The sequence below is a fragment of the Carcharhinus amblyrhynchos genome, chromosome 2 (genome assembly GCF_965287045.1).
Source record: "Carcharhinus amblyrhynchos chromosome 2, sCarAmb.v2.hapA, whole genome shotgun sequence".
Taxonomy (NCBI): Eukaryota; Metazoa; Chordata; class Chondrichthyes; order Carcharhiniformes; family Carcharhinidae; genus Carcharhinus; species Carcharhinus amblyrhynchos.
The window spans coordinates 128,602,634-128,622,904 of record NC_137325.1 but is presented as its reverse complement, the minus strand read 5'-3'; the positions used below and the strand labels follow the sequence as shown (position 1 = coordinate 128,622,904).

General features: G+C 40.3%; 1 protein-coding gene across 3 annotated transcripts in view; it reads left to right on the top strand.

Annotated features, from left to right (window-relative positions):
* zmynd11 (zinc finger, MYND-type containing 11) overlaps window positions 1-20,271 on the top strand; it is a 176,308-nt gene that overhangs the window by 111,800 nt on the left and 44,237 nt on the right. For all 3 annotated transcript variants that reach the window (XM_080212711.1, XM_080212720.1, XM_080212702.1), the window contains 4 exons: window positions 4,942-5,019; window positions 10,639-10,731; window positions 11,972-12,059; window positions 17,747-17,802. In XM_080212711.1, coding sequence (XP_080068837.1) covers window positions 4,942-5,019; window positions 10,639-10,731; window positions 11,972-12,059; window positions 17,747-17,802 — 315 coding nt within the window. The remainder of the gene's footprint in view (window positions 1-4,941; window positions 5,020-10,638; window positions 10,732-11,971; window positions 12,060-17,746; window positions 17,803-20,271) is intronic.

Sequence of the window (20,271 nt, the reverse complement as noted above, 5' to 3'; positions counted from 1 at the left end):
AAACCGGAGCACCCGGAGGAAATCCACACAGACCCTGGATGACTCGGGACATTGAGGCACTGGTCAAGAAGAAGAAAGAGGCACATGACATGCATAGGCAGCTGGGATCAAGTGAATCCCTTAAAGAGTATAGAGGGTGTAGGAGTTGAGTTAAGAGAGAAATCAGGAGGGCAAAAAGGGGACATGAGATTGTTTTGGCAGACGAGGCAAAGGAGAATCCAAAGAGCTTCGACAAATACATAAAGGGCAAAAGAGTAACAAGGGAAAAAGAGTAGGGCCTTTTAAGGATCAACAAGGTCATCTATGTATGGATCCACAAGAGATGTGCGAGATCCTAAATGAAAATTTCTCATCAGTATTTACTGTTGAGAAAAGCACCAATGTTAGGGAACTTGGGGAAATAAATAGTGATGTCTTGAGGAATGTATATATTACAGAGAAGGAGGTATTGAAAGTCTTAAAGCGCAACAAGGTAGATAAATCCTCAGGACCTGATGGTGTATCCCAGGACATTGTGGGAGGCTAGGGAGGAAATCGCAGGTCCCCTAGCCAAGATATTTGAATCATCGGTAGTCATGGGAGAGTGCTGAAGATTGGAGAGTGGCAAATGTTGTAACTTTGTTTAAAAAGGGCTGCAGGGAGAAGCCTGGGAACTACAGGCCAGTGAGCCTCACCTGTGGTGGGTAAGTTGTTGGAAGGTATTTTGAGAGACAACGATCTACAGGCATTTAGAGTCACAAGTACTGATTAGGGACAGTCAATATGGCTTTAAGAGTGGAAAATCATGTCTCACAAATTTGATTGAGTTTTTTGAAGGGGTAACCAAGAAGGTAGATGAGGGCAGTGCAGTTGTTGTTGTCTACGTGGACTTTAGCAAGGCCTTTGACAAGGTACCACATGGTAGGTTGTTGCATAAAGTTAAACCTCACGGGATTCAGCGTGATACAATGGATACAAAATTGGCTTCTTGACAGAAGCTGGAGGCTGGTTGTTGAGGGTTGTTTTTCAAACTGGAGGCCCGTGTGATCAGTGCTGGGTCCACTGATATTTGTCATTTATATTAATGATTTGGATGAGAATACAGGAGGCATAGTTAGTAAGTTTGCAGATTACATTAAGATTGGTGGCATAGTGGATGGTGAAAGTTATCTCCAATTGCAATGGGATCTTGATCAATTGGGCCAGTGGGCTGACGAATGGCAGATGGAGTTTAATTTAGACAAATGCAAGGTGATAAATTTTGGTAGATTGAACCAGGGCTGGACTTACTCAGTTAATGGTTGGGCGTTGGGGAGAGTTACAGAACAAAGAGATGTAGGGGTACATGTTCATAGCTCCTTGAAAGTGGAGTCACAGGTGGACAGGGTAGTAAAGAAGGCATTCAACATGCTTGTTTTATCGGTCAGAACATTGAATACAGGAGTTGGAATGCCTTGTTGAAGTTGTACAAGACATTGGTAAGGCCACACTTGGAATACTGTGTGCAATTCTGGTCACCCTATTATAGAAAAGATATTATTAAACTAGAAAGAGTGCAGAAGAATTTTACTAGGATGCTATGGGGACTTGATGGATTGAGCAATAGGGAGAGGCTGGATAGACTGGGACTTTTTTCTTTGGCACGTAGGAGGCTAAAGGGTGATCTTATAGAGATCTATAAAATAATGAGGGGCACAAATCAGTTAGATAGTCAATATCTTTTCCCAAAAGTAGGGGAGTCTAAAACTAGAGGGCATAGGTTTAAGTTGAGAGGGGAGAGATACAAAAGTGTCCAGATGGGCATTTTTTTCAGAGGGTGGTGAGTGTCTGGAACAAGCTGTCAGAGGTGGTAGTAGTAGAGGCGGGTACAATTTTGTCTTTTTAAAAGCATTTAGATCGTTACATGGGTATGATGGGTATAGAGGGATATGGGCCAAATGCAGGCAATTGAGTTAGCTTTGGGGTTTCAAAAAAAATGGGTGGCATGGACAAGTTGGGCTGAAGGGCCTGTTTTCATGCTGTAAACCCCTACCACTCTTAAATCTCCTTCGAAGGCTGGCACAGTGGTTAGCACTGCTGCCTCATAGCACTAGGAACCTGAGTTTGATTCCTGGCTTGGGTCTGTGTGGAGTCTGCATGTTCTCCCATGCATGTGTGGGAAGAAACTGGACGCTTCGATTTCTTCCCACAGTCCGAAAGACATGCTGGTTAGGTGCGTTGGCCATGTTAAAGTCTCCCTCAGCCTACTTGAACAAGTGCCAGAGTGTGGCGATTAGGGGGATGTAACTTCATTGCAGCGTTAATGTAAGCGTACTTGTATTACTAACGAATAAATTTTAAACTTTAAATGGCCTAATAAGTCACTCAGTTGAAGGGAAATTGGGAATGGGCAATATATGCTGGCCCAACTAGTGATGCGCACATCCCATGAATGAGAAAAAAACAAAGACATGTTTCGAAAGTTACTTCTTGAACAGTGGATTCTTTTTATGGAAAAAAGAATTATATTGCTGAAAAGAGATAATTAACTTATTCTTTTTGTTAGATACAAGGTGATGCTTAATGGCCCACATGTTATAGTGGAAAAACTTCAAGAAATTAAAAAACACATTGAATGTGTTTTTACAACAAACTAATAAACCAAATAAACCTGTTGGACTTCTTACTGTGCTTACCCCAGTCCAACGCTGACATCTCCACATCATAACTAAAGCCTAGCCAGAGAAATTGAGATCTCCATCTTAACTGTAAAGGGAACCAAAAACTTTATAAATGACAGGTTTGAAATGTCGGCAGCTCTTAAACATCATTATCAAGTCACTGAAGCAACAGAAAACCTAGAGTTTGCTTTGAACCCTCATACATTTTTTATTCCACTTTTGTAAAGGACACTTTTAATAGTGCAGGAAGTAGACCCTATTAGGTGTCCCCAGAAGAATTACCCATCACATATCCATGTCATATTTCCCTTTTTGACTGTTTCATTTTAACTGATGGTTTTCTGATTCTTTCAAAATCGTTCATTTTGTTTTTGTTTTGAAATAATTATGTTGTTTGGCATTGCATTACTCTCTTTCACAAAGCATTTTCTGCTGCGTCATGGTGACCATTGTAATGCGAGATCTATTTACATTAGAACGGAGAGCATCACACCATTGTCCATTGTTACTTTTCACAACTGAAACTTGATTCCTATGGGTAATAGTAATAACTCCACTCAGCACCTTAAGAGTTGTTTCAGAGAAACGGTAATTGAACAAAATATCAGTAGTTTGGTGGAGGTGGGTGGGGTGGTTGGTGACTAAATGTTTGGATTGAATGTTACATAAGGAAGGTCTTGAACATAAGAACATAAGAATTAGGAGCAGGAGTAGGCCATCTGGCCCTTCGAGCCTGCCCCGCCATTCAATAAGATCATGGCTGATCTGTCGTGGCTCAGTTCCACATTCCCGCCCTCTCCCCATAACCCTTAATCCCCTCTCTTATCAAAAACCCATCAACCCGCGTCTTAAAATTATTTAGCGAGGCAGCCTCCACCACTTCAACGGGCAGAGAATTCCAGAGATTCACCACCCTTTGAGTGAAGAAGTTCTTCCTCAACTCCGTTCTAAACCGTCCCCCCCTTTATCTTGAGGCTGTGACCCCTAGTCCTACTGTCCTTTCTGAGTGGGAAGAGTCTCTCCACCTCTATCCTATCCATCCCATTCATCATCATATATGTCTCAATGTGATCTCCCCTCATTCTTCTAAACTCTAACGAGTACAAGCCTAGTTTATTCAACCTTTCCTCATAGCTCAACCCCCTCAACTCCGGCATCAGCCTAGTAAACCTTCTCTGCACTCCCTCCAAGGCCAAAATATCCTTGCGTAAGTATGGCGCCCAAAACTGCACACACTACTCCAGCTGCGGCCTCACCAATGCCCTATACAGCCACAGCAAGACCTCCCTACTTTTATATTCAATCCCCCTCGCTATGAAGGCCAGCATCCCATTTGCCTTCCTGACCACCTGCTGCACCTGCAAGCTGGGTTTTTGCGACTCATGCACAATGAGGAGGAAGTGGAGCAACAGAAGTTTAGTGAGAGATTTCAGTATATCGAGCCCAAGTGGTTAAGATACAGCCATCAGTGGTTGAATGATGGGAATGTGCAAGAAGTCTCTCAGCACCAGGTTAAAGTCCAACAAGTTTATTTGATAGTAAACCCACAACCTTTCAGAACACTGTTCCTTAGTCAGGTAAGTCCCATCACCTATCGAAGGAACAGGGTTCCGAAAGCTTGTGGGTTTACTATCAAATAAACTTGTTGGAATTTAACCTGGTGTTGTGAGATGTCTTACTGTGTTACCCCAGTCCAACGCCAGCATCTCCACATAATGTGCAAGAAGCCAGAGCTGGAGGAATACTCTTGGGAGTGTAGTAAGACTGGAAAAGCCCTATAGAGTCAGAGAAGAGTGAAGCCATAAAGAAATTTTGATACAAGGGTACAACTTTAAAATCAGTGGGGTATGAATACAGGTAGCCAGTGTAGATTAGTGGAACAAAGCGATGATGGGCGAATATGATTTGGTTTGGAATAGATGTAACAGCAGTATTTTGGATAACCTTATTATTGCCTGATCCCTTTGGAACCCTCTATGTATGTTTGCAGCCCATTTCAAAGCGGAGCCTTGAAATGGATGTAATGACTAAATACTAGATTGCTTTCTTAGTACTTGATCACTGTTCGGTATTTTTATTATCCTAGATAATAGTTTCTGGCACACCTGTTTTCAGATTCAATTATGTAGTTTGTTTAAAAGACCACCTGTTAATGCTATGAATCAAATAGTGACTGCCACGTGAAATCGGTTGCATGTGCGTTTTGAGTTGATGGAAATTGAACATCTGAGTTACTTTGCTAATTGTTGCAGTATATTGTTCAGTAAGCAGTACTTTACTAATATAACTATTATCGTAATAGAGCATGAAAAAGAAGAACACAACCAAGCAAGCTATGGGCAGATATTTGGGTTACATTGTATCTCGCATGAAGGAGAGGGTGAGTATCTGTTTCAAGAAACAAATACAATCCCATGGTTTCCAAGCTGCAGTAAATTAGCTGTCTGTTATTTAGTGCTACTGATGTTGTTTTCTTTTGTACCATAAATGACATTGAGAACATACAAGACAAAATAAGAGAGCAGCAAATGCCATTTAGCTGATGGAGGCTTGTCTGTCTCGTGTTCCTGCTTCCTCAGCCTAGCAGCCAACTGTATTTTGAATGTCACCAGTGTCCTTAATTTCATTCCTGCCAGATGTGTCAAAATGGTTAATCACCTGTTTAATTTTCACATAATCTAAATTTATGAAAAGTAAATTTAAATTAATAAAAATATTTTTGACTATATTGTAATCTTATTTTCCAGAGGTTGGATATGAAAAGATTTCTCTTTGTGGCCTAATAGTCCATTTTAGATTAACTAGCACTCTACTACTTTGGTGCTTTTTAAAAATTTTATTAGGAAAGTTGCAGAAGCTAATCTGCATCCTATGCTTTATTTCTTCAACTAGGTTCTTTAGGTTTTATTTATTTAGATAAAATGAAGATATTAATAAAAAGTGATTTTGTAGGGCATATTTTGCACAAACCTAAAACTGCAACAGCAGTGATTTTTTTTTTGATTGAGCTAAAATTTCACTATCTGCCGTGGTGGGATTCAAACCCAGGTCCCCCAAAACTTTAGCTGAGTTTCTAGATTAATAGTCTAGCGATAATACCACTCGGCCATCGCCTTTCCATTATGCAGAAAGTCATTTGCAGTTTACCCTTTTTGTTGAGCATAATGGGAGCTCTGAATATCACTTTGACAGCTTATTTCTGTTCAAATTCTTGTCTTTGCAGCACTAATTATGGACAAATGACAAGGATTTTATTCTATTTTTGAAATAAGCTTTTTGGAAGTAGACTAATCAACTGAGACTGATTTTTAACTTTATATGGAACATTGTATGCAGAATGAAAAGACTTGAGTCAAGGGTAATTTGTTGGAAATATCAGTGACATTGTAGTCAATATATCAATATCAAAAACAAGTTTTAAATCTGCAGCTGTTTTTACAAAGAACAGTACAGCACAGGAACAAGCCCTTTGGCCCTCCAAACCTGCACCGATCAGTGTTCTATCTCGACCAACAGCTTGTATCCCTCTATTCCCCACCTGTTCATATGTCTATCCAGATAAGCCTTAAATGTCGCTAATGTATTTGCCTCAATCACCACCCTCTGTAAAAAAAAACTTCCCCTGCACATCTCCACTGAACCTTCTCCCTCCCCCCCTACCTTTATCTTGAACTTGTGCCCCCTTGTAATTGTCAGTTCTGCCGTGGGAACAGCTTCCAACTGTTCATCCTAACCATACCCCTCATAATTTTATAAACTTTTATCAGGTTACCCACCCCCCAGTTTCCAAGTTTCCAGGGAGAGCAATCCCAGTTTATTCCATCTCTCCTTGTAGCTAATACTCTCCATACAGGCAACATCCTGCTAAACCTTTTCTGTACTCTCTCCAAAGCCTCCACATCCTTCTGGCAGTGTGGTGGCCAGAATTGGACAAATGTAGCCTAACCAACCTTTTATATAACTGTAACATAATTTGCCAATTTTTGTACTCAGTGCCCTGTCTGATGAAGGCATGCATGTCATATGCTTTCCTATCCACCTTTTCCACCTGTGCTGCCACTTTTTAGGATCTGTGGACTCGTATTTGCAGATCTCTGTGTGACTGTGTTCCTGAAGATTCTGCCACTTATTTTGTAGCTCCCACCTGAATTGGATCTGCCAAAATGCATCACCTTGTATTTGTCTGGACTAAATCTTACCTGCCATTTCTCTGCCCAATTTTCCAATCTATCTATGTCCTACTGTATTCTCTGACAACCTTCTGCAACTCAGCCAATTTTAGTATCATCCAGAAACTTGCTAATCAGACCAGCTACATTTTCTTCCAAGTTATTTATACATATTACAAACAGCAGAGGTCCTAGCACTGATCCCCATGGAACACCGGTAGTTACAGATCTCCATTCAGAAAAATACCCTTCCACTGCTACCCTCTGTTTTCTATAGTTAAGCCAGTTCTGAATCGTTCACCCCGATCCCATGAGATTTAATCTTTTACACCAGCCTGTTATGAGGGACCTTGTCAAATGCCTTACTGAAGTCCATGTAGACAATATCCACAGCCCTTCCCTCACCAATCATTTTGGTCACCACCTCAAAAAGCTTAGTTAACTTAATGAGACTGACCTCCCTTGTACAAAACCATGCTGTCTGTTGCTAACAAGACCATTTTATTCCAAATGTGTAAAGATCCTATTCCTATGAATCTTACATAAGAACATAAGAAATAGGAGCAGGAGTAGGCCATCTAGCCCTTCGAGCCTGCCCCGCCATTCAATAAGATCATGGCTGATCTGTCATGGCTCAGTTCCACTTTCCCGCCCTCTCCCCATAACCCTTAATCCCCTCTCTTATCAAGAACCCATCAACCCGCTTCTTAAAAATATTTAGCGAGGCAGCCTCCACCCCTTCAACGGGCAGAGAATTCCAGAGATTCACCACCCTTTGAGTGAAGAAGTTCCTCCTCAACTCCGTTCTAAACCGCCTCCCCTTTATCTTGAGGCTGTGCCCCCTAGTCCTACTGTCTTTTTTTGAGATCTTATCTCAGACCACTGGATTACCGATGAAATTATTGGTATTGAATCTCAACTGCATTCTCCAGAAATAATATATTTCAATTTTGGATTAATTGAGTCTTAAACTGGGACCAATTCTCAACAATGTGCGTTTTGTTTGTTGACTTGAGCCTTGGTGGAAGAAATGCTTGATGCTCGTTGAAAGGATGAACCTGGCTTGCATACATCAGGGCAGCCCTGATGTTTATTGATTAATAAATGAAACTGTTGTGGCCAAGTCATTGATGTATTTAAGGCGAAGATAGATAAGTTCCTGATTCGTGACGGGATTAAAGGTTCCAGGTAAAAGGCAGAAAAATGGAGTTGAGAAACTTATAAACTATGATCAAATGGTGGAGCAGGCTCAATGGGTCATCGAATGGCCTAATTCTGCTCCTATATCTTAGCTTATCTAAAGATAAGATAATGCCCTAAATCTCTTGTATTTATTTAATCTCCTATTTTTTTGTGAGTTTGTAGTCCACCTACTAGTCATAGTCCGTTTCTATCTACACAATTTTACCATTTTAAATATTTCTATAAAACATTATCCCTTTGCTTTGAAGAAGAGCTCTTACTCCATCCCCACCACCCTCCCAAATGCAATGTAATTTTAATATTTAAGTAAACCTCAGCAGGTTTAAAAATCAGTAATTCCCAGGCATAAGAAGGCTTCCTTTTGGTGGAAATTTTATATATGGGTTCCTATAGATGTGCAAACACCCAATAATATTTAGGGTGTTCTATACGTTTGATTTCTCTCCCATAACATTGTAAATTCCACACATTTTGCTCCATAAAGCAATTTTTAAATAGTAGTTGTGATTTGGTAAATTAGTTTATTAGTTAGAAATAATGCTGTGACAGCATGATTTGTTCCAATCCTTGTAGCAATTATCTTGCTTTTAAAATATAGAGCCGATCAGACCCTCACTTAATGAAAAAGTTATAGCTTTGTAAAGTTTTCAGGCTACCAGTTTAAAACTGAAGGTTTTTTACTTTTGGCTGGTGGGCTATTCAGGTCATTGACTTGTGCAAGAAGCAAAATGTCTTGGAATTAGACCAAAAGGAAAGCTTGTAGATCATGATGCCAAGTTTTAAATTTCATATTTTTTCGTGGCCATCCTGTAATTCTTCCAATCAAAGGACCTTGCTGATACTGATGGAAATAAGATTTTGGAAGTATTGCCATCCGAGCACAGAAGAATGAAAGATTTAATTTGAAAAAAAGATTTAGAGGTGAATAGGGAATAGGCGAAATGCCACCAATTTAAAATTGTCATCACAGGAACCAGAAATACCGTTAAGGCAAATATCTTGATGCCAAGTTTGATGATGGAATTTCTTGCTGTTGGTAGTAATTTAAGGCTGAGAATATTGACTTTTTTTAAAGGGAGAACTTGTGTAACACAATTGAAGCAGAGGGCTATTGGAAGAGAGCAAAGCAGTGATATTAGTTTTAAGTTGCTTCAGTAAAGGCATGATGGAAGTCTACAAGATTGAGAGGCATGGATAGAGTGGATAGTTGGAAGCTTTTTCCCAGGGTGGAAGAGTCCATTACTAGGAGACATAAGTTTAAGGTGCAAGGGGCAAGGTTTAAAAGAGATGTACGAGGCAGATTTTTTACACAAAAAGTGGTGGGTGCCTGGAACTCATTGTCGGGGGAGATATTGAATGCGGATATGGTAGTGACTTTTAAGGGGTGTCTTGATTAGTATATGAATGAGTTGGGAATAGAGGGATATGGACCCCGGAAGGGTAGGGAGTTTTAGTTGTTGGGCAGCGTGGTCGGTGCAGGCTTGGAGGGCTGAAGGGCCCATTCCTGTGCTGTAATTTTCTTTGTTCTTTATTCTTTGAATGGCATCCTTTTGTGCTGAAAGCCAGTAACGGTCAGTGAGAAAATTAAAGGTTATTGTTAATTACTGCTTTTGTCATAGTTGTCAATACAGTTTCACCAGAGTTGCACCAAATGTTTGCTACTCTCTTGCTGGCACATAACAAAAGAGATTTATAATGAAGTGTTTCTGTCAAACAAATGTTTGATCTTGAAATTTGTGTTCACTTAAATTCAACTTCCATTTTGTTTCAGATGATTGAGACTTTATTAACTTTGTGCCTCAGTTTACAGGGATATTGCATGTCTTCTGAATGTTCCCAAAGACATTTTTGATTTTTTTTCATTTAGTTATGTAGAATTGAATCTTTTTGAGCTTGAAGCCTTAAATGCTCACAGTTTTCGAAGGCGATGTGTTTGAAGCTGGTGATATAGATGTGTGTATAGAAAATTGGATCCCAAGTTGTGTGGAATTACAGTAAGGAGCAGGCTGTTGAACCTAATTAGTGCACGTTAGTGTTTATTCGAACAGTGTGCCTGATCGCATACCTGCCCTGCTCCCACTATGTCTCAGCTGCCTATCTAACCTATTCTTAAATTTTAACAATCACTAACTGTGGCAGTGCATTCCATAGCCTCAAACCTAAGTGTAAAAGAAAACTCTCTTTCTCCCTACCCTCTGCCCTAAATCTCTTGCATTTAATCTCCTATCTTTTGAGTTTGTAGTTGACCTAGTCATTGGAAGTCTGTCGCTATCTACACTATTTTACAGTTTTAAATATTTCTATAAAACATTCCTTTAATCTCCTATGTTTGAAGACAACAACCCAAATTGTCAACCCTTCCTTTTTATTTGTATTTTGACCTATCAGGTACAATAAGTGAATTGCACCCTACCCACCTGTATTGCTTCAACACCCTTCGGTGTGCATTGTAAAGCTAACAGTGGGTACATTAAGATTTTATGTTGATTCATTATTGCATCTCCACTTTAAATACTGTACCACCTTTGATTAAAAATTTCACTTCATTAGCAAGTATCCTATGTCTGGAACTTAACTAAGTTTTGAAGATTTTATTTTAGTTAAAAATGTGGGAAATATTTTTGCAGGCCTCAGAACTTGGTAAAAAAGGAAAGGAGAGCAAGCACCCAATGTACAGGAGATTGGTGCACACACCTATAGACGTTGCCAGCATACAAGAGGTAGGTAAAGAGCCAATGTAATTAGAATCTTTTGTACTTGAGTGTTTATGGCTTTAAATTCATGTCCACTGGTAAAACCTTATATAATGATACGAGGGATGAGACTCTGGTTCCGTAGAGAGGCTAGAGAACCTGGTGCCATTTTCCTTTTACCTAGAGAACAGGAAGGGGAAATTTAATAGAGATGTTCAAAATAATGAAGGTTTATGACAAAGAATGAATGATGAAAAACATATTTCAGTGGCAGAAGGGTCAGTAACTGGAGGACACAGGCAAATGAGCTAGAGACAAGAAAAACATATTTATGAAGGGAATTGTGATCTCAAATGCACAGTTTATAAAGGCAATGGATGCAAATTCAATCATTTTTAAAAGGCACTTCTTTTACTTGTTCATGGGATGTGGGCATCGCTGGCATTTATTGCCCATCCCTGAAGCCATTTAAGAGTCAACCACATTAGAGGTACATGTAGGCCAGACCCGGTAAGGATGGCAAATTTCCTTCCCTAAAGGACATTAGTAAACCAGATGGGTTTTTTTTGACAATCAACAATGGTTTCATGGTCATCAATAGATACTTAATTCCAGATTTATTTATTGAATTCAAATTTCACCTGCATCCCCAGAGCATTACCCTGAGTGTCTGGATTACTAGTCCAGCGACAATGCCACTATGCCACCATCTCCCCAACTACTTAAATAGGTAGTTGAATGGGCCAAAAACGCAGGGTTATAGGTATCGAGTAGGAGAAGAGGGAGTAATTGGGAAGCTCTTTTTCATAGAATCAGTATAGACATAGTGGCTATATTGTTCTATGATGATGAACTGATTATTACCAGTATTCTATTATTTTGGTGTCATCAGAATTGTACAAGGCCTATGAACAGTTCAAAAACTCCTAAAATTGTACAAATAATGGCAGGGATTTTCAGCCCCAACATTGGTGAGCACCGTCATGGGTGGAGCAGAAAAATTTGGATAGCTATGGCCTTTTAAAATATCTCCAAATTTTCCCATCCCACCTGCAACAATGCCTGCTCGTGTTGGGACCAGAAAATTCCATCCAACAAAGTTGGATGTTCAATCCTATAATGTTAAAATGGGTTTATCCCAAATGTTAAAAATCTAATTTAATGAAAGCTTTATAAAAACAGTTGTTGACTCTGTTAGTTATGTTAAACTAATAACTCTCTGGGACATTAGTGCTCACAAAAATGTCTGTAACATTTTCCTTTGCAGAAATTGAATGAAAATAAATACAAAAGTTTTGATGAGTTTAAAGCAGATGCCCAGTTGCTTCTTCACAACACTATACTATTCTATGGAGGTGAGATCATTTATATTACTTAATCTGGCTTTATTTCTTTAAGGAAAGCGAAGTTGTTAGACAGGCAGTTCAGTCAGTTACCGTGCTGATGTACTGTGCATTGAATGCCTTTTTTTAATTCATTCGTGAGACATGGGTGTCGCTGGCTGGCCAGCATTTATTGCCCATCCCTAATAGCCTGAGGGCAGTTGAGTCAACCACATCTGTCATTATTCTTTGATGGGATATGGGTGTCACTGGCAAAGCCAGCATTTGTTGCCGATTGCTGGACCATTACGGAGGGTAATTAAGAGTCAGCCACAGCGATGTGGGTCTGGAGTCGCTTGTGGACCAGACTACCAGACAAGGGTGGCAGATTTCTTTCCAAAAAGAGCATTAGTAAACCAGATGGATTTTTACAATAATAGATGACTGTTTTTCAACTGATGAGCTGCGGCACAGTGGTGCGCTGTGAGAATTATCCAAGTGTGCTGCGGAATGTTGTACAAAGGTAATGAAAATCCTTTTTAAAAAAACACATATATTGTTCATCTTAAACAATATTCAATCCAACCAAAATTACAATTCAGAATTCATAAAATGAATTGTCAAATGCTTTAAAAGTGAGTTATTAATCTTTCAATTCTAAAATGTGAACATTCTAAACTGGCCAATGGGTGGAATTGAGATGATGTGATAGTTTTCTGACGTCACAATAGAAACCAAACAGTGTGCTTGCTTTTTTCTTGATTAAACAAGATAAAACAAGCTAGCAGGTGCAGCAAAATTGTATCCGTGTTTCTTTGCTATATCTATTTTTCCTCCTGATCTAAGAAGAAATGGATCAGTTTGATTCCTCCGTTTATTCAATCATTGATGTAACATCTGAACCCCAAGGAGAAAGAAATGTTCAGAGACAGTATAGATGTTCAGATGGAGCAGGCTCGAGGGGCTAGATGGCCGAGTCCTACTCCTATTTCTTAAGTTCCTGTTTCTTATAATGAGAGCTATCTGGCCATTGGATTTTCATGGACAGGCGGTGCCACTTACCCCATACTTGAATGCCTCATCGATAGAAAGTGGCAAACACTGCAGTGGTACCAAACAAGTTGAAACACCATTTACAGACAAAACATCAGTCTCTTGTGAGCAGTCATTTGGTGCTTCAGACGTTTTAAAAAACAATACATTAATCAGACTCAACATCTGATTGTGTGTGTGGGGAGATATTGGAAAAGCTCAAGAGGTTAGTTAGCTGGTGGCTGAATTTCAATTATTTATCTGTTCAATTATTTAATAAAAATTGTACTTTTAAAAATATCGTTACAAATGTGAAATTCATGACACGAAAAAGGAAAAATTCAGATGCTTGAGCTGAGTGCTGTGTGTGGAGCAGATTTAGGGCCATGGATAGTTAGAAATAGTTGAGTTGAGCAGGTTTTGATTATGTGTCTCTGCTCTCTGTTGAAAGCAGCATATTCTGTGGTGGATTTGAAACATTAATGCATTTGACCTTTATTTAGCTTGTTGTATGCACTATGTTGCAAGCCTGTAGTAAGACTAATCATGCACAGTGGTAGTAAGTGTGTCCCATCTACAAGATGCACTGCAGCAACTCACCAAAGTTCTTTCAACAGCACCTTCCAAATCTGTGACCTCCATCCACTTGAAGGACAAGGGGATGAATGAGCACACCAAGTTCCCCTTTAAGCCATGCACCATCCTGACATGGAAATAACTCACTACTCCTTCACTGTCACTGGGACAAAAGCCTGGAACGATCTTCCAGCAGGCCTTTGGTGTACCAACAAGCACTGCAGCAGTTCAAGAAGGCAGCTCACCACCTTTTCAGGGGCAGTTAGAGATGGGCAATAAAATGCTGGCCTAGCCAGTGATGTACACATCCCGTGAGTAAATAAATACAAAAAGATAACTTAGAAGGGTGTCAGGAGAAAGGGTATGCAGGTGTTCATTATGAGAAGAACTATAGCACGTTGGATCTCCATCCATTGATTTGGAAGATAAATATTTGTGTCACACCAGAGCAGGGTTGCACACAATAATCATCAATGAGGAAGGTCATCCAGTCATAATTCATCAACAACCTCTAATTGTAGCATCCAGTTGTTTATAGGATAATTTCAAGCTTTACCTCCAGGACAGGTTCATCTGTAAGTTTATTCCACGTGTTGTTTTTAATTATTTTACTACGTTGCAAACCTGTTGTAAGACCGTGGGAAAAGCAGGCTAGGCCTGCATTCATTGTCCATCCCCAATTACCTTTTGAGGAGGTGATATTTAGCTGCCTTGAACCGATGCAGCTCATGTGGTGTAAGTGCACCACTGTGCTGTTGGGGAGGAAGTTCCAGGATGTTAATCATGCTTTGTCTTAAGAATTTTCCAACATTGATCCAAAAATTATATTTGCATGTTTGCACCCTGTGCGTTCCTGCAGTTTATTTTGAAAGTAATTCTCTGGGTTAACTTTTTCAGTGTTCTGTCCGTTTGTATGAGAAATGGTTGAGGACTCTGGGTTTGTACTCATTAGAGTTTAGAAGGATGAGGGGGATCTTATTGAAACTTACAGGGTACTGCAAGGCCTGGATAGAGTGGATGTGGAGAGGATGTTTCCACTAGTAGGAAAAACTAGAACCAGAGGGCACAACCTCAGGCTAAAAGGACAATCCTTTAAAACAGATGAGGAATTTCTTCAGCCAGAGAGTGGTGAATCTGTGAAATTCTTTGTCACAGAAGGCTGTGGAGGCCAGGTCATTGTGTGTCTTTAAGACAGGTTCTTGATTAATAAGCAGATCCGGGGTTATGGGGATGAGAAAAATATCAGCCATGCTTGAATGGCAGAGCAGATTTGATGGGCCGAGTGGCCTAATTCTGATCCTATGTCTTATGGTCTTATTACTCATCTCAGAGTCATCCTCCATAGGCAGGAAAACAAACTTGTCTGGTTTTTCCTCAATTCAAATTCCTGGTAATGGTATACAATCTTTTCAATTTTCTCTGCATGGCCTTTAAATTATAGGTATGTCTCTCATTTCCTGGCAACCAAAATAGGACACAGTATTTGTGGTGCTGTCAGATCAGAGGACTGTACAGCTTGATCATTATAACCTCCTCTGACTTTCATCCTATTCTACTGGCTATATATCCTGTTGATTGCTGTTCTGGAATGGTTGGGGATATTTAGCATCAAGTCTGCTGAAACATTTGGGCCTTTTTTTCAGTTTTAATTATAACTGTTCATGCTTCTCATAGTCCACAAATTTCATCCTCCATTTCATTTTCGTTGTTAGATGGTCTGTGTCATATCAGTGTGACAGGTCACTTGCTACTTCTATACAGATCCTTAGTGATTCAGTTTGGTTCACAGCCTTACTCTGTAGTGAGATATGATGCCTCTAATTAACCTTTCTATTCCCGCTCCCTTCCTTTCCTTATAATTTTAAAAGTTTTATACCAGGCACTAAAATAAAAGTAAAATACTGCAGATGTTGGAAAAGCTAAGCAGATCTGACAGCATCTGTGGAAAGAAAAGCAGTTACTTTTTGCGTCCAATGTGATTCTTTTTCAGAACTGAAGAGGTAGAAACTGATGGGTTTTAGTGGCGGGATCAAGTTTTTAAAATCTGTTCTTTAATGGGATGTGGATTTGGCTGGCAAGGTCAGCATTTATTGCCTGTCTCCAATTGTAGAGAAACTGAGTGGTTTGTTAGCTCATTTCAGAGGGCAATTAAGAGTCACTTACAATGCTGTCAGTCTGGAGTTGCATGTAGGTCAGACTAAGTGAGGGTAGAAGATTTCCTTCTCTAAAGGACATTAATGTGTTTATATGACCATCAGTGATGGTTTCATGACTACCATTACTGAAACTAACTTTGGATTATTTATTAATTAAATTAAATTCCACCAGCTGCTGTGCTTCGATTTGAGCTCATGTCCCCAGAACATTATTTGATTTATTATTGTCATATGGATTGTACAACAGTAAAAAGTATTGTTTCTTGCACGCTGTACAGATAACACATACTGTTCATAGAGTACATAGAGGAGAAGGAAAGGAGGGAATGCAGAATATAATGTTACAGTCATAGCTAGTGTAGAGAAAGATCAGCTTAATGTATAATAGGTCAATTCAAAAGTCTGATAGCAGTAGGAAAGAAGCTGTTCTTGAGTCAGTTGGTACATGTTTTCAGACCTTGGTACCTTTTTCCCATTGGAAGAAAGTGAAAGAGAATATGTCTGGGATGCATGGGATCCTTGATCGTTGATTATGCTGGCAGTGGGAAGTGCAGATGGAGTCAATGGATGGGAGGTTGATTTGTGTGATGGAGTGGGTTATGTTTACAACCCTCTGCAGTTTCTTGTGGCCTTGGACAGAACAAGAACCGTATCAAGCTGTGATATATCCGGAAAGGATGCTTTCTACAGTGTACCTGTAAAAAAAAAAAAAATTGGTGAGAGTCATAGTGGACATGCTGAATTTCCTTAGTTTTCTGAGAAAGTAGAGGTGTTGATGGGCCTTCTTAAAGTAAACTGTATCTGCTCTCCACAGTGCAGTTTCCTTTACATTGGAGAGACCAAATGCAGACTGAGTGACTACTTTGCAGAACACTGCTTAGTCTTACCCTAACCTTCAGTTGCATGCCTTTTTAATTCACCATCTTGCTCTCATAGTTACATTCTGTCTCCAGCCAGCTGCAGTGTTCCAATGCAACCCAACACAAGCTTAAGGAACAGTATCTCATTTTATGATTAGGTACTTTACAAACTTCTGGACTCAGCATAGAGTTCACTTTGAGGTTTTGAACTCAGTCTTTCACTTTGCTTTTTGTTTTGCTAAGTGCCAGTGTGTGTCCTGTTTTCATATTTTAGCTTTCTTCAGAGCTGTCTTTTATTCTGTCATTAACAACTACTATGGACCAATGCTTTGTTTCTTCACTACAGTCATTACCACGCCCTTTGTCTTTTGTTCCATGACAATTTGTTATTTTAATTTCTCCCATCCCCTCAGCTATTCTAAACCATTCTATTTGTTCTACTAGATCCTCTATCCACCACCCTCCAGCCTTTTTCAACAATTTAAGGCCCGTCGTATTTCTACGTCTTCAGTTCCAAAGAAGAGTCATATTGGATTCATGACATTAGCTCTCTCCACAGATAGTGTCAGGGATGTTGAGTTTTTATAGTACTTTTTTTATATATGCCAGGCACACTTGGCTATGTTTATTGGTGCTATTGGATCAGGGCTTGCTCCCAGTTTTGTTCCTTTTACTCTGTGCATTAATATACTTGCATGCTAATGAGTATTGTCATTTCATATACCGATTACAGGAAGAGCAGGGTTTGTTTTAGGATGTCCTGATGCACTTTACAGCCAATGAATTACTTAAGTGTGATAACTGTTGTAACATTGGGACCATAGTGACCAATTTGTGCGCACACAATCTACTTTTGGTGATGTTCCTCACGGAGGAATGTTAGGCAAGATACTAGGATAGCTGTTCTTCAAGTCCTGCCATAAGACATCTTATTTCCTCCTGTGAAATCGGTTTCTGAGTCGAGAATGTTACTCTTGAGATTCAGCTGTCTCACCCTGATTAACCCCCCTCAACCATTTTCCCTCACCGCCTGTGTTTCTATCTCTCAGTAGTTAATGTAATTTTTTTTGAGTTACGTCATTCTTTTTTTTTGCAGCTGATAGTGACCAGGCAGAAGTAGCCAGGGCTCTTTTCAAAGACACTTGCCATGAGGTAAGCTATTAAATCTGAAGCCAATACTTCAAATTGCTGGCCCAGCCATCTCCATGTGGGATGGTTATAATAGGCTGTCATGTAGAACCTAGGAACCAATATTGGTGCTTGCCATGGTAATGTAACAATTGTAGTTTAGAGCCAATTCTGGAATCTTAGCTGGCAAGATTCTCATCTGCGTTTTGTCCATCCCCAATACAAACGCTGTATCTTGAGGGCAGATGCATTTGGATGACTTGCTGTTTGTAGCTTGTTTAATACTGATCACAGGAAGATGCAAAGTAGCAATGCTTTAAAATCATTAAAGAATCTGCATCTTCCACACTCAATTAAACCCTGCATTTGCTTGATTAGTTGGGCTGTTTGTGTTGGCAGTTGGGGCAAAGCTATTTTATGTTACTTGTGCTCTGATCACTATTATAACTGGATTCTTATGGAGAACTTCTGGCCACATTGTTCAGTGTTAGCAACATGTTTGCAGAGATTAGTGCAATTGCATGCCAGAGACTGCACAAGACTCGAAGCTGATCTCAGTGTATAATTTTAAACTTGCCAGCAATATGGGTGGCAGGGTGGTACAGTGGGTAGTACAGCCTCAAAATGCCAGGGATCTGGGTTCGATTCCCAGCTTGGATCACTGTGCAGAGTTTGCATGTTCTCCCCGTGTCTGCATGGGTTTCCTCTGGGTGCTCCGGTTTCCTCCCACAGTCCAAAAGATGTGCAAGTTAGGTGCAGTGGCCATGCTAAATTCTCCCTTATTGTACCCGAATAGGTGTTGGACTGTGGCGACTTGGGGATTTTTACAGTAACTTCATTGCAGTGTTAATGTAAGCCTACTTCTAACACTAATAAAGGAAGTTTAAAAGTAAGGGGGGAAGTGGGCCTGGAGATTTTGGTCCCTTCAGTCACTAGCACATGTCGTCCCATCTCCCGCCACCAGGAATGGTTCACTCCAGCAGAGTTTACAACAGCTCCCCAGTAATGGGAACTGGTGGCCTGGCCCTGCTAGAGTGAAGTGGGGGGCCATGGAAGCATGGAATTAAAGGGTTTGCCCCCTGGACATTCCCTGGCACTCTAGCACTGCCCAAGGGGTAGCTTGGAACAGGCCGAGAATCGGGCTGTGCCAAGGAGGTGGGGCCAGTGGGGGTGAGGTCACTGATGCAGGTGGCGAGATTGGTGGGGATGGGGGTCCTGCTGCCGCTCTGCAGTTGGGATCAGTGGCATAGGGAAGGGGCTGACCATCTGGTGGAGGTGAGATGTCTGGGAGGCCAGTGATTGGAGGGTGCGGGGGCTGATCAGTGATGAGGTGGCAGGGGGTGGTTTCACACAAGCTGGTTAGTGATCGGGAGACAGGCAATGCGGGCCTACGAATAGGCGTATGCACAATAGCCCGCTCATCATGATGCTGTTGGCACCTCCAACCAGAATAGGCTCCACCCCTGGATTTTCAACGTGACTCTCACTAGGGCACCCTCCAATGCTCAGTGTGGGAGATTCATTCTGAAAATCCCACTAAAAACATCAGGGGGAGTTACTCCAGTTTTTATGCACTTTGAATTTTTTTGGGAGAATTGCCCGCAAGTTGATCCAACACCAGCTGATCTTGGTACCCAAGATTGCGTAATTACCATAAATATCATGGAGATGCATATAATAAAGCAATATTAAAAGATTAATAAGTAAAAGAACCAAAAGCAACATGAACAATACCTATTATCCAGTGGGCCATTGGAACTTGTTATACTCTGCCTGAGTGTGCTGGAGGCAGGTTCAGCTGTAGCATTCCAAAGGGAATTGAGTAATTATTTGGGATATATTTGCACAGCTGTGGCAGAGGAATGGGACTCGCAGATTTCCTGTTGCCAGCACCAACACGACAGCCTGAACGACCTCCTGTGCTCCAACCATTCAGATATTCTTGTGCTTAGAATATTTCATAATAGACAGTTTGTCTAACCCCTCCAGTTTAAGTTTACAAAAAAAAAGCTTATAATGATCAATTAGAAAAATCAGTCATTTCTTTTAAACCTTTTAGTTCATAGAATCCCCACAGTGCAGAAGAGGTCATTCAGCCCATCAAGCTTGCACCGACTCTCTAACAGAGTATCTTACCCAAACCCCTGTCCTATCCCTGTAACTCCTCACGTTTACCGTAGATAATCTATCTAACCTACACATCTTTGGACACTAATGGGCAATTTAGCATTGCCAATCCATCTAACATGCACATCTTTGGACTTGATGAAAGCTAGAAGTTCACCATCGTGGGTGTTCAAGTTTTCTGTACAATTTGATAACCCTGAAATGTCCAGGATGTAAGTATATTTTTCAGAAGGAACCCTATCCCATTAAAAGCTCTTTTTAATTTTTTAAATTTATCTTGTGCTCAAAATTGTGGATCTTATGATTCACATACACAGTTTGCTTTCTAAACTTTCTGCATGTGCATCTACCCGTTTCACATTATCC